Source organism: Agrilus planipennis, unplaced genomic scaffold, assembly GCF_000699045.2.
Source record: "Agrilus planipennis isolate EAB-ADULT unplaced genomic scaffold, Apla_2.0 scaffold358, whole genome shotgun sequence".
NCBI classification, from domain to species: Eukaryota; Metazoa; Arthropoda; class Insecta; order Coleoptera; family Buprestidae; genus Agrilus; species Agrilus planipennis.
The window spans coordinates 100,195-112,068 of NW_020439235.1; the positions used below are offsets into that span (position 1 = coordinate 100,195).

Genomic DNA, 11,874 nt, shown 5'->3' on the forward strand with positions numbered 1-11,874 from the left:
TTTGCATTGATCCCTGTATTTTAAGAATGTTTAAAATTGCGTTCACAATTTAAACAATTAAAACAAAACCATTTACAGTTTTGAACTTTAATTAAAACCTGCAGTGTTTGGGATTGTCTGAGCTAAACATAGCAAACACTAAAGCACCAGTCCATTTTTCTTTTCATATACATTAATAAATTATAACATATTAATTATAAATGTTGATTAAAGCGAAATAAAAACGTATAAATACTTCATGTTAAAAATTCAACCACAACTGCTTTAAAATATACAAAGCACTCAACACAACAAAAGCTAGTTTTGATTTTACGAAAGAGTAATTTTAAAATATAAATCTGATAAAAAAAATTTCCGTTTAAAAATTGCACACTCCGTAAAGTTGGCTTTAGACGCTCACAATTAACAAAACATTTAAAATTAAATTGTCAAAATGCATAAAATCGTGTACCCTCCTGATTCATACTTAAAAATCACAAATGTTTATACTGTTCCCAAAACTAAATATGAATAGCATACAAGTAATACATACCGCATATTCTCGTTTTATAAACTTCAAAAAAAATCTCAATTTCGCCTTTTTGAAACAATAAAAAATATTTCAAAGGGCAATCAATGGGCAAAATTCTGTAAAAACAACAATTAAATAAAAATACAATAATTCAATGATGATCAAGCCGAGACCAAAATATTAATAACGAATTGTACGGTTCAGTGTAATAACTTCATAAATACTAGTTGAAACGGCAGAAAATCAATATACGCACGAAAAATATTTTGGGAAGAAATCGAAGTGATTTGAGAAATATTCATAAATTACGACATTGAGCTGCATGGTAAACGCGGTGACCCCATTTGAGTTAAAACTCGATCCAACCACTGAAGAGGTCCATTTAAATGTAATTCAATCCAACAAGGCGTGGAAGTAACCGTTTGTCTTCTGTAATTATCAAATACAATGTGGCAATAAAAAATGTGTTTTCATTAAATTATAAACAATTTCCATTTGTCACAATTTCAATTACTAATGTATACAGTCAGTCCTTACCTGTATTCAGCACCCCAACCTTTAACAAAAGACATACGAATAGTGCACATTCTCGTTAATTGGTAAACTGCCTCAAAACCTTGGCTCACAGACTGTGACAGCAACGCAGCAAATTCTTGATTGTTAAAAATTTTTAAATTACAACCTGAAACAAATTTATTATCGTTCTAAACTATTCTTCAATTTCAGGGTTGTACCTGGAGGTATTTTGCAAACTGTAGCAGGATGCCATCCATATCTTTGATTACAATTTGGCGACTGCACAAAAATACTAGAGTCACTAAGACATTCTGCAAACACTTCACCACCAATATAATAAAGTCTAACTCCCTTGCCAATGTGACGTCTGGTTTGTTCCACAACTGTATTTCTATTAACATTTGAAAGAAGACCCAGGCAAAACCTAAACACAATAAATAATCATTTTATTAATAAAATAAAACCAGCACAAAAAAAAGGAGTGACGGCTAATAAATCATATTGTGGTTGTCTATAAACACGCATTTAGGGGGGACAGTTTCAACTTCAATAATAACAAAATATACCAAATACGCAAAAGCCAAAAATTTGAACATTACTTAAGATATTTACTTTTGATTAACTGTTGAGAATAAATTTTAATTACTTAACCTATTGAAATAAATACTATTAATTCTAATATTAATACAAAATGAGAAAACATGGAAAAGGAAAATTAAATATGTAGTTGATAGAGTGTTTCATAAATATACATACAACATAATATTATGATTGATTAAACAGACCCCAAAGATTTGAGAATTTGGAAATTAGCAAGGTCTTGTTTTGGTATCCTTTCGTCCTACAGCCCAAAAAAAGTTCAAAAGGAAACGTTTTAAGAAAATTATATAAATACTAAAATTACTCTATGGTAATTTAAAAGATACGTTTTGTTGAAATTTTTCCTTTTATATTCTTTTTTGAGTTTCAATAAAAGTAAGACAAACAATCTTTAATTTTACCTTTCTGAATTACTAGGATCAGTGAAGCCATCAACAGTAATAGAAGGTTGACTTGCATGGAAAGTCTCACCAACTCTTGTATTAAGCTCATAGTAGCTTATACTGCACCAAAATGCTGGTTCACAGTACATTACAGGCTGTGCATCTGTATGGGGACTTGGAGTTAACCTTGAAAGACCTACAAATAAAAATGAAATATACTTTAATGAATAGCTTTAATTCTACCTTTCATAATAATTACTATAGTAATTAAGTAAATTGCACTATAATGAAGAGAGAGCATTATAAATTTAATTACTCACTCATGTTATCATTATGATCAATTGGATCACCATCCTCTGAAATATAACCGGGTGGAGGTGTCTCAGTTGGAGGAGCTGCACTGTGAGGAGACTCAAGACTGTTAGGTGGACCATTTGAGCAAATGCCTACTGCATCCATATAACTTTGGCTGTGCTGCATGTGTAAACTGTAAGAACATTAATATGACACAAACATAGGCATAGACCTAATATAAGCATACTTGATATTGGAAAATGAGGTATTTTCTGGTACTGAGGTGCTTAAATCTTCCAAAGAATGAGGAAATATGTTACATTCTTCATTTGTTAATGCATGCCGGGGAACTAGAATAGCTGGTAGAGCTACAAGAATAAACAAAATGCAGCATGAAATATTAAAATAAAACTAAATGACTATTACAGTTGTTCCTGAAAAGAAATCATATAAATTCCTACCTGGTGTTTCTATTCTGGTATAATGGTATGGATTGACACAAATTTCTTCTTTTTTCAAAGAAAAGGCAAATTCACAATTGTCAAGTGGTCTTAGTTCATGATGTGATTGTAACTCAGGCCACCTCCACAATTTACAGTAAATTACATGAGGCAATCCTTTGCGTTGTACGTTTGATCCTAAATCACTTGATTTTAACCTGCATATAAAATACTAGTTATAAAAACATATACCCAAAATTAGTTTTATACTAAATAAAAGCCGAAAAATAAGTACGGTGTATTTTTTTATAGAGAAATATATTAAAAAAAAGTATGACTTTTCCATTAAGAACCACAAAAAAATTCAAATAATATGACTATGTCGTTCTAATACCTGATATTTCTATACAAATTCTAAAAAATTTAAATATGAATACCTATGTAACAAAGAAACTTCAATCTTACTGGTCTTACATTAGCCAGACATTTAAGGTAGGTCAAAATCCAGACATAGTGGGGAAAGGGGAAAGAAATCATAACAAATCTATAATGTGACCTTAAAATGTGGAAAACTTGGTACAATGATTTGTTGACATACCTAGAAATAGTAACACATTTAGTGTTGTGATTTTGCGATGAGATGGCTCGTTCTAGTTCTTCCAGTGCACCAGTCTTTTTTAGTTTCTTCGCTAAACTCTTAACTGCCTTTTCACACCATTTGTCGTCCGTGTCATTGCCTTTTTTCCAACCTAGCAACCGCTTAACAATGGGTGGCGTAAAAGGCAACATACCACTCATCACAGTAATAACATAAACGAACTGGTTTATAACTTTAAAAATACAACTTCTTGTATTTTTTATTGAAAAATATGTAACACTAACACAAACACTACCGCCATGTTGAATTTGATAAGCGATTTATTTTTTGTTTGTGAGTATATCAACGACATCCGCTTTGCTAAACATTTCATTTTCGCACGTGGGATTCGACAGTTTCAGAGTAGCTGCGATTGATTTTTACGCATGCGTGACGCCTATTAATAATATTTCTCACATTTATATTTTTTGTCATTAATTTGACTATATTTTCCTAAATTGCATTCTGTATTATCAGTAATCGAATGAATAATGTATATGGAGCAGTAATTCCGTAAAATAGCAAAATAAGCATGTGGCAGAGAATGANATTTATTTATAGGTATATTCTTACCATCAGGGCAAACAAATTTCTTAAAGTACCAACTCTTTTTAACTACATTAGTCACAAATTCCGTTTACATTGGATGTCTAAAATAATAGGCTGTATTCCTTTTCTTTTTTAATATAAATTGCGCATGCGCATTTTCAAAAATCATGCATTCTTGTTCCACACTGCTAATTTTTGAAAAATGCCCATTTGAGAGTCCCTGTAAACTCACACCATATTATTTTACTAATGAAATTGTACCAACAAAGTACACGTACCTATATAAAAAAATTATAACCCTTTTTAGTGGAGGTGTCAAATTTTTAGAGAAGGTGTGGAAAATATGAACTCAGCCTGGTGGGATTTGAGGTTGAGATATCAAGGAGTCATACCTCCATCCCCTAGAACAGAACAGCATTTAGATGCAGTTGCAAAAAGACATATCCCCGCCGACATGCCTTACATGAGATACTATGTGGCACTTTTATTAGAATTTCAAATATTCGAATCGCTATGTTCGGCAGCAAAGCACAGGGGACAATTGCATTCGTGTGATATTTATAGATCGACAAGTGCAGGTCAGATACTAGAGTAAGTGTTTTTTATGAGATATCTGTATATAGTCCAGTTTATTTTATCATTTCGATTTTTATCCTTCTGCATTAACTATGAATCAAACTATACCGACAATTTTCAATTGTACTATAGCACTGTACATTGTACATATCATTTTGTTAAAGAAGTGTCTATAGGCAACCCATATTACTTTCTTGATTTAAAATTCTTTCAGATTTAGATTTAGATTTCAAATATTCATATGTTTAATATTAAAAGATAAAATACATGATAATCAGTAAAAAGTCACAGCAGATTATCTTAAAAAGGCATAATACCCTTCTTTATTTCTCTTTTTTTAGTAATTTCCAGAAAATTTTCCGCAAAATGAAAAACAATAAATCAGTTTTACTCAAAAAAAAAAACAAATGTGCCATAGAAACCTTTGCTTAAGGGCTGAACTTTTTGATAAATATTAAAAAAGTAATGCAAGATACTCTATAATATTCAAAACAATTTAAAACATTAATTTTTATTTTTGCTTTCTTATTCATTGTTTTACTTAATTATAACTTATATATTTAATGTTTGTCTCCTTATGTTTCGTTTTATACTTCAGAGATGCTCTTCAATTAGGGAAATCCAAACACTGGAAAGATGTCCTTAAAATTTTAACCCAAGGAAAGACGGATCGATTATCGTCCCATTCAATACTGAAATATTTTGAACCTTTGCATGCATGGTTAAAAATTCAAAATGTGAAAGAGCCTTTGATTGGGTGGAATTCGTCTTTAGAAGACACATATTTGTATCATCCGGTTGTACGCAGCACTGCATCAATACTCTCATTTAAATCAATTTTGTATACTGTTGGTTTTTCTTTTTTGTTAATAAATATTATTTAACACAAAAATGTGGGGTCTGTAGTCCCAAATACAGATCATCTAGCTTACCCGACTATTTAAATCAACGTTTTGCATTTCTTGGTAGTGATTTTTTAATTTTTAAAATGAAGAGTAGCAAAAAGTAATATTGATTTATCATCAGTACAAGTTCTTCTGTGCCTAGACTGTTTGGGCATACACCTCCACTTCGTTCTATCCCGCCAATTAGAACATTTGTCTTCCTGTTTTTTTTTACTCCTTTCTCTGCTTCTGATGTGTCTCTAACTAGCCCTTCATGTCTCAAAAGGTGTCTTACCATCCGACCTCTCCAAGTTGACTTCTATAACTCCTTTTGCTCTCTTACATTTTTCAATATCTTCTTATTTTTAACCTTTTCCATAGACGGCATTTTCATTATCTGCCTTTAACACCATATCTCAAATGCTTACATTTTCATTTCCGCCACGCCTACTACCTATTTTTCGAGTCCCTACTTAGCCATGCTCCCAACACACACATTTAATGAATTTTTAGAATTCTAAATTAATTGTTTGCAAGCACAGAGGTGATTTATATAACATTATTATTTTAATCAACAATTACAATTTTAGCAGCTTTCAAACATCATAAATAAATATGCAAATAATATACAGTTTATTAAAAAACTAAATTTCATTTTTAATTGGCATCTTTGTTGCTGCTAAATATGGATTATCAATTTCCCAATTAGGTGCTTCCTTTTCCTCAGTTTTAATAGTAATATTTTCAGTAGCTTTTTCATTTGTTTTGTTTTCATCAGATACACTGCTATCAGACTTTTGTTTCTTTTTGGGTGGCTGATTCTGGTCCTGAGTTTTAGGATCATATTCCAAGTCCTCTGCATCAAATACTTGATCTGAGAGCAAGAGCGCACTTAGATAAGGAGGGAAAGCTGGTTTACATGCTATTACTAAAATACAGATAAAAAACATAAAAACACATTAATTAAATAAATTAACTGCAGACATACATGGAAAAATATTAGATTCATCATTGTCAAATAAATTATGAGTTGGATTGGTTTTTGCCAAGAATTTTGTTAGTGCTCTCTCAATATCTTTTTTCTGTATAGCCGCCTTTTCTCTAATTGCTTCATAATCAATAACTGGCTGTTTGTGTGTCTGAAAATTGCAAAAATGCAAATAGTATTCCAAACAAAAAAACTAATACATCACTTACAGGGGTTCTAATATAAGCATGTGGATCTGGAAAAGGAGGTAAATGATGTGGAATGTAATTCGGAAGTTGCTGTTTTGTGCCTGCATGTAACATACTAAGTTGCTTTTGGGGCTGTTGGGGTTGTAGAGAGGGTAATGTACCATGTTTAAAACTCTTTGCAAATTTATCTAAACCACTGAAATCAAAGCCTACAAAAAAATTAAATTATTTGCCAAAATTCTGGATTATCAAAAGATAAACTTACCCATCTCAACAAATCCTAAAATTACATCAGCAATTAGGGGCTCACTTCTACTAGATAATTCACAATAATTTTTACTGACAGATCCAATCTCACATAAAACTAAGTTAACGTAAATCATTATTTCACTTTAAACATTTTATCAATAGAATACTTACAACACTGCAGCATTTCAGTTAAAGATCCTAATGATTCTTTATCACATATATCAAAACCAGTTTCTAAAAGAATGTTAGATACAGTAGCTGCAAGCATTTTTCTATACACATTTTCGTTTTGTTCCATTTTTAAATGTGTTATATTAGAACGTATATTAATCAAATTAAAGATAGTTTAAAATTTTTTTTCTGCTTAATTTATGTTTTCCAACATTTTATAGGTTAGCAAAATGTTTATCCTACATAAGATGATTACTGTTTCAACCCTAGACTAGGTTTCAACCGTTTCCATAGATAAGCTCGTTTCATTTTTTAACTGCCTTCATGTAAGTTTTTCCGTTTTAAAAGAAAGTTATGTATTTGAAAATGCCGTAGAATGGAAATTTTACTTTATTTATCAAGAAACAATTAACTTATAATTTGTATACAAGCTTATACAAAATGACATTTAAATCATAAACCTATATTTTACTTGAGGTCTTTTTTGACCAGAACCTTTATTTACTCTTTGTTCTACATGTACTACTAGAATTATCCTCATTTATGTATTGCTTAATTTGTTCAGAGGTTTTCTCTGACTTGAAAACCCTGAAGCAATATGTTAGCAATTTATCATTTCCAATGTAGTTATCCAAAGAATCAAAAGTGGCAGACAGGCAATTGTTTTTTGAAAAAAGATCATCATTGTTAATTTCAATGGGCTGGCAATAATCACTATAAATGATCCTTTTTTTTGGAAAATCTGGTTTAAAAACTTCGATTTCAAAATAATAATCAAGGGCTTTATTTGAATCTCCAATGTATTGTAAAGCCCAACAAATTTTTTCCTGCTTTGTCATTTTTTTAAACCAGAAATTTTCATTATAGGCTTCAACAAGACGTACAAAATATGAATTTGCCTTTAATTTACTACGCCCCACTTTTTTTATACCATACGTTTTGGTTTTAAGTTTCTTAGAATCCCAATGGCTCTTTATTTCACTTTTGCTTCCTGTAAAAAAGCATCCCTTCAATGGACAGGAATATTTCTTATATGAGCAAACTTTCATATGAGAATTTCTCTCTATAAATGTTAATCTTTCTTGACACCCATAAGAACTATTGGTGCATGGATATTGCATTTTGATAGCAAGTGACTCAAGATTTATGCTTCTTGCTTTTGTAAAATTTTGCTGGCATATTGGGCATTTGAATAGTTGATTTGTACATTTTTCACAAATACTATGACCTGTTTTACATTGTCTTATTGGAGGTGGCATATAATTTGAACAACCTGGACATTCTAGTTCACTCAACAGATTAGCATATAATCTATCCATTTTTTAATTACGAATCTACAAAAATTAACTTTTATTTATTTTAATTAAGTTAAAAAGAAAATCATACCTTATATTTAAACAAAAAGCGGAGTCAGATCGATAACAGGAAACAGGTCAATAGTGGTCAATACTAATGCAATACTATTTATGATACGAAATATTCAAATCCAACGGTCGCAACGGTCAGTACCTAAGTATATTTTCTATGGTCATTATATATTATGAAAATAATTTTAAAATGTACCAAATAAAAGTTTAAAAATTTGGGAACATAGCCGTAATCTTCCACGTCGAATAATGTAAGTCACCCTGTATAATGACCAGTTTAGTATTTTTAAACTGACCATTTTGATAATAAAGATCTGTGGTTGGGAGTTTTGGTAACGGTTGAGGATATAAAAGATAAACTGGCGGGAAATTACACCATTTATCAACGCATTGTATCTTTGCATTGCACGTTTCATTTCATACTGTTAAACCTTTCAACCGTTTTAGGAAAAACATCATGCCTGCTACGGCACTTATACTAAAATACTTAAGAGTAATACCTGAAGCTTCGGCACCTTCAAAAGAATCAACTAAAGCGGCAGGCTTTGATTTACGAAGTGCATATGATTACGTCGTGCCTCCCCAAGGAAAGGAAATTATAGATACGGGATTAAAAATTCAGCTTCCTGAAGGATGTTATGGAAGAATAGCACCAAGATCTGGACTAGCAGCAAAAAATTTTATCGACGTCGGTGGTAAGAAATTACACACTCAAGAAATGAATGTATAAGTAGTAGGTTAATATTAATATATTTTAGCGGGAGTTGTAGACGAAGATTACCGCGGAATTCTGAAAGTAGTCCTGTTCAATCATTCACAAATCCCGTTTTCAGTGAAAAAAGGAGATCGAATTGCCCAATTGATTTGCGAACGTATTTATTACCCAGAACTTGAAGAAGTGCAGGTGCTCCTATTTGTTAAAATTTATTTGCTGACTGCAGTAGCCAATTTGAATTTGTTTATAAATAATACCAATCGATTTTTTTTTAGGAACTGTCTGAACTGTCAAAAACTAAACGTGGCGAAGGCGGTCTAGGTTCAACTGGTATAAATTAAATTTTGTTTTTCGTATTAAATGTACTTAAAGTATTATTTCCATGTAAAATAATATGGGTATATTTTCTTTTTAATAATGAATAAAGTACTTGTAAAGCCTCTTTCATTGATACCAGCTATCTTAAGGAATTTTGTGAAAGTAACGTTGGTAACGAAGAATGGCAATTGTAACGATCGATCAAAAATGGCTACTGAGGTAGAACTTGCACAAAGTGCTAAAGCTGGTGGTGATACAATATTTGGAAAAATATTAAGAAAAGAAATTCCATGCAATTTTATTTATGAAGATGATTTGGTGAGAACATCATTTTGAGTTATAATTATGAAGTTTTTAGTGACAGCAAGTACTTGGGTGTCCTTATCAGTTTCAAATTTCTTTTATTGAATGATTCATGTATAGCAAACAAAATGCTACAATAATAAATGGAACCCAAATGATTAAATGAGTTAGCTATTACTTAAGTGACAGAAAATATTAATTTAAGTCTTTTGCAGTGCGTGGCGTTTGATGATGTTAATCCTCAAGCTCCAATACACTTTTTAGTGATACCTCGTAAACCTATCTCACAGTTATCAAAAGCTGAAGATGCCGATGAAACTTTATTAGGGCATCTCTTAATTGTTGCAAAGAAGGTTGCTCAAAAAAGAAACTTGAAAAATGGCTTTCGAATTGTTATAAATGATGGTCCTATTGGAGCCCAATCTGTCTATCATTTGCACATTCATGTTATGTCAGGAAGACAAATGCATTGGCCCCCTGGTTAAGTTAGCATGTTTGTTTTCTATTCAGTTTTGATAAAGGTAAATAAATGTTAGTTTCAACCAACTTTGTGTTTCAATTGTCGAAAATTTTCATTTAATGATTTTGTACTTGCTAGATTGATTCCCTAGTTGCTCATGTAATTTATTTACAGTTGAAGTTTTTGGTTGATCAAAGCACTGCACTGGAGGAAATTATGTTTTTGTACTATTTAAAATGAATTAATTGCATGGGTAGTATATTCAAACTTTTATCCAAATTTGTAAAACTCACACGAAATAATTGAAAGCAATTAACATCTAATAATGACAACAAATTAAGTAGCTAATAATGAAATCCATATGGGTACTATTTTAATTAGTCAATAAAACAGATGGTCTAGTAAAATGGTCAGTTTAATATAAAAATAGACAGCTAGAATGAAATTAATTACTGGTATTTAAATGTTGACTGTGGTATTAAGTACTGACCATGTTTTAATTTAAACACTGACCTTCAATATTTATATACTGATCACTTGGATTTACATTCTGACTGACAATAGGGCCTAAAAGAGTAATTAGTAAAATGTAAGCCATGTCTAAAAAGACAATCAAATGGAAGGCATTTCTAAGTAAAATGCATTTGTAAACGGTAGTATCACTAAATATATATTTTCATTTTGTATATAAATGGTTATTTCTAAAATTAAAGTACATTAATTTGGTAAATGTCTATCAAACTTATCTACAGCGTCATAATTGGTAATAATCAGTAAATGAATAACTTTCAACTAACAGAATAAGAAGTAAACAACTTGAAGTCAAAATACACACTTTCTCATTAAAAATTACATACACCAAAGTCAACTCGACAAATACATTTGTTGAACTGCAAAGTTTGTTTACAGAATTGTAACGATAATTATTATTACAAATTAACACCAAGAAAACGTTGTAAAGCAATTTTCAAATAAAAATCCTGAATAATAATAGGATGAGTACACAGCATGCAACACTGATTTTTAAGATTTTTCAGCAATTACAATTACTTTATTAAAAAAAAATGAAAACTTATAACACAAAAATATTTCAGAATTATCCAATAAAAAAAAATTTATAACAACCTTAAATTTAAAACTTTTATAACAAATAAGTATACCGAAGTTGATTTACACCTTGATACCAAAATTTCTTTGTAAACATTTAAGGTAGCACATTTACTTTAAATTTTAGAGAAGACCATAGCATTCATTATAGTAGTCAATGTTAAAATTATATATTTTTTAAAATGACGAATTTCTACGTTTGGTGACAATTATGTATATTTTTAGACGAGTTTAAGTAGACCATAATGTAATCATTATTGCTCCTCACAGTCGTAATGGTTTAAAAGTAATATTAAAAGCCTCATAAGTTTTGTAGTAACAGTCTCTATAGAATTAAATTTTAATGCATATGCCAATTAATAGAAACTTAATATTACAATAACGCAATTAATTTTATTCTTCTCATTTTAAATTTTCAATATCCTACAAGATAAAAGGTCAGTCATAAGTATATTTTTTCCTTAAAAAAAAAGTAGAACCAGCTACCATTTTCCTTATATAAAACTAATTAAAATCTCATACAATTTAAATTACACCAAAAAAGTAAACACAATATTAAAAATAGTTTGGCGATGCAGATTCTTAATGACAATTGTTTTTTTTTCTCAATATTAATAT

At 30.3% G+C, this 11,874-nt stretch overlaps 6 protein-coding genes across 8 annotated transcripts in view; 3 read left to right on the forward strand and 3 right to left on the reverse strand.

Annotated features, from left to right (window-relative positions):
* Window positions 1-5,903, forward strand: part of LOC108742521 (angiotensin-converting enzyme) — a 20,641-nt gene extending 14,738 nt beyond the window's left edge. Inside the window, exon 10 of the mRNA XM_018477764.2 lies at window positions 5,105-5,903. Coding sequence (XP_018333266.1) covers window positions 5,105-5,390 — 286 coding nt within the window. The 3' untranslated portion in view covers window positions 5,391-5,903. The remainder of the gene's footprint in view (window positions 1-5,104) is intronic.
* Window positions 615-3,856, reverse strand: LOC108742514 (mothers against decapentaplegic homolog 3-like). The gene is made up of 8 exons (XM_018477752.2): window positions 3,343-3,856; window positions 2,766-2,962; window positions 2,552-2,672; window positions 2,331-2,497; window positions 2,029-2,206; window positions 1,246-1,451; window positions 1,049-1,193; window positions 615-940 (listed from the first exon to the last, which is right to left on the reverse strand). The coding sequence occupies exons 1-8, from the start codon at window positions 3,540-3,542 to the stop codon at window positions 817-819; spliced, it is 1,338 nt and encodes a 445-aa protein (XP_018333254.2). The 5' UTR covers window positions 3,543-3,856; the 3' UTR covers window positions 615-816.
* Window positions 5,904-6,000: 97 nt separating the features above from the next.
* LOC108742515 (transcription initiation factor TFIID subunit 8) lies at window positions 6,001-7,219 on the reverse strand. Its single transcript, XM_018477753.2, has 5 exons — window positions 6,987-7,219; window positions 6,832-6,930; window positions 6,588-6,775; window positions 6,379-6,529; window positions 6,001-6,318 (listed from the first exon to the last, which is right to left on the reverse strand). Exons 1-5 carry the CDS (start codon window positions 7,111-7,113, stop codon window positions 6,035-6,037), a joined length of 849 nt encoding a protein of 282 aa, XP_018333255.1. The 5' UTR covers window positions 7,114-7,219; the 3' UTR covers window positions 6,001-6,034.
* An 8-nt stretch (window positions 7,220-7,227) lies between these two features.
* LOC108742520 (deoxyuridine 5'-triphosphate nucleotidohydrolase, mitochondrial) lies at window positions 7,228-9,510 on the forward strand. Of its 3 annotated transcripts, none has more exons than XM_018477761.1 (4): window positions 7,228-7,312; window positions 8,801-9,048; window positions 9,112-9,257; window positions 9,344-9,510. In XM_018477761.1, coding segments are annotated over exons 1-4 (462 nt in total). In that variant the 5' UTR covers window positions 7,228-7,310; the 3' UTR covers window positions 9,410-9,510. The 3 variants fall into 3 exon arrangements, with proteins under 3 accessions (XP_018333263.1, XP_018333264.1, XP_018333265.1); XM_018477762.1 differs by lacking the exon at window positions 7,228-7,312 and adding an exon at window positions 8,516-8,604; XM_018477763.2 differs by lacking the exon at window positions 7,228-7,312 and having other exon boundaries at window positions 8,703-9,048.
* LOC108742516 (E3 ubiquitin-protein ligase siah2-like) lies at window positions 7,429-8,464 on the reverse strand. Its single transcript, XM_018477754.1, has 2 exons — window positions 8,373-8,464; window positions 7,429-8,320 (listed from the first exon to the last, which is right to left on the reverse strand). The coding sequence occupies exon 2, from the start codon at window positions 8,303-8,305 to the stop codon at window positions 7,484-7,486; it is 822 nt and encodes a 273-aa protein (XP_018333256.1). The 5' UTR covers window positions 8,306-8,320; window positions 8,373-8,464; the 3' UTR covers window positions 7,429-7,483.
* Window positions 9,469-11,874, forward strand: part of LOC108742519 (histidine triad nucleotide-binding protein 1) — a 10,413-nt gene continuing 8,007 nt past the window's right edge. The window contains exons 1-2 of the mRNA XM_018477759.2: window positions 9,469-9,704; window positions 9,905-10,210. Coding sequence (XP_018333261.1) covers window positions 9,486-9,704; window positions 9,905-10,174 — 489 coding nt within the window. The 5' untranslated portion in view covers window positions 9,469-9,485 and the 3' untranslated portion in view covers window positions 10,175-10,210. The remainder of the gene's footprint in view (window positions 9,705-9,904; window positions 10,211-11,874) is intronic.

Bases quoted from the DNA above. Each gene is read 5' to 3' on its own strand.
- LOC108742514 (XM_018477752.2), bottom strand. From the start codon at position 3,542: ATGAGTGGTATGTTGCCTTTTACGCCACCCATTGTTAAGCGGTTGCTA. The intron at 2,207-2,330 runs GTGAGTAATTAA...TTTTATTTGTAG, and splicing joins TGATCATAATGATAACATGA to GTCTTTCAAGGTTAACTCCA. The intron at 1,194-1,245 runs GTACAACCCTGA...AATTTGTTTCAG, and splicing joins AGTTTGCAAAATACCTCCAG to GTTGTAATTTAAAAATTTTT.
- LOC108742515 (XM_018477753.2), bottom strand. From the start codon at position 7,113: ATGGAACAAAACGAAAATGTGTATAGAAAAATGCTTGCAGCTACTGTA. The intron at 6,530-6,587 runs GTAAGTGATGTA...TGCAATTTTCAG, and splicing joins ATGCTTATATTAGAACCCCT to ACACACAAACAGCCAGTTAT. The intron at 6,319-6,378 runs GTATGTCTGCAG...TCTGTATTTTAG, and splicing joins TGAATCTAATATTTTTCCAT to TAATAGCATGTAAACCAGCT.
- LOC108742520 (XM_018477761.1), top strand. The intron at 9,049-9,111 runs GTAAGAAATTAC...AATATATTTTAG, and splicing joins AAATTTTATCGACGTCGGTG to CGGGAGTTGTAGACGAAGAT. The intron at 9,258-9,343 runs GTGCTCCTATTT...ATTTTTTTTTAG, and splicing joins CAGAACTTGAAGAAGTGCAG to GAACTGTCTGAACTGTCAAA.
- LOC108742516 (XM_018477754.1), bottom strand. From the start codon at position 8,305: ATGGATAGATTATATGCTAATCTGTTGAGTGAACTAGAATGTCCAGGT.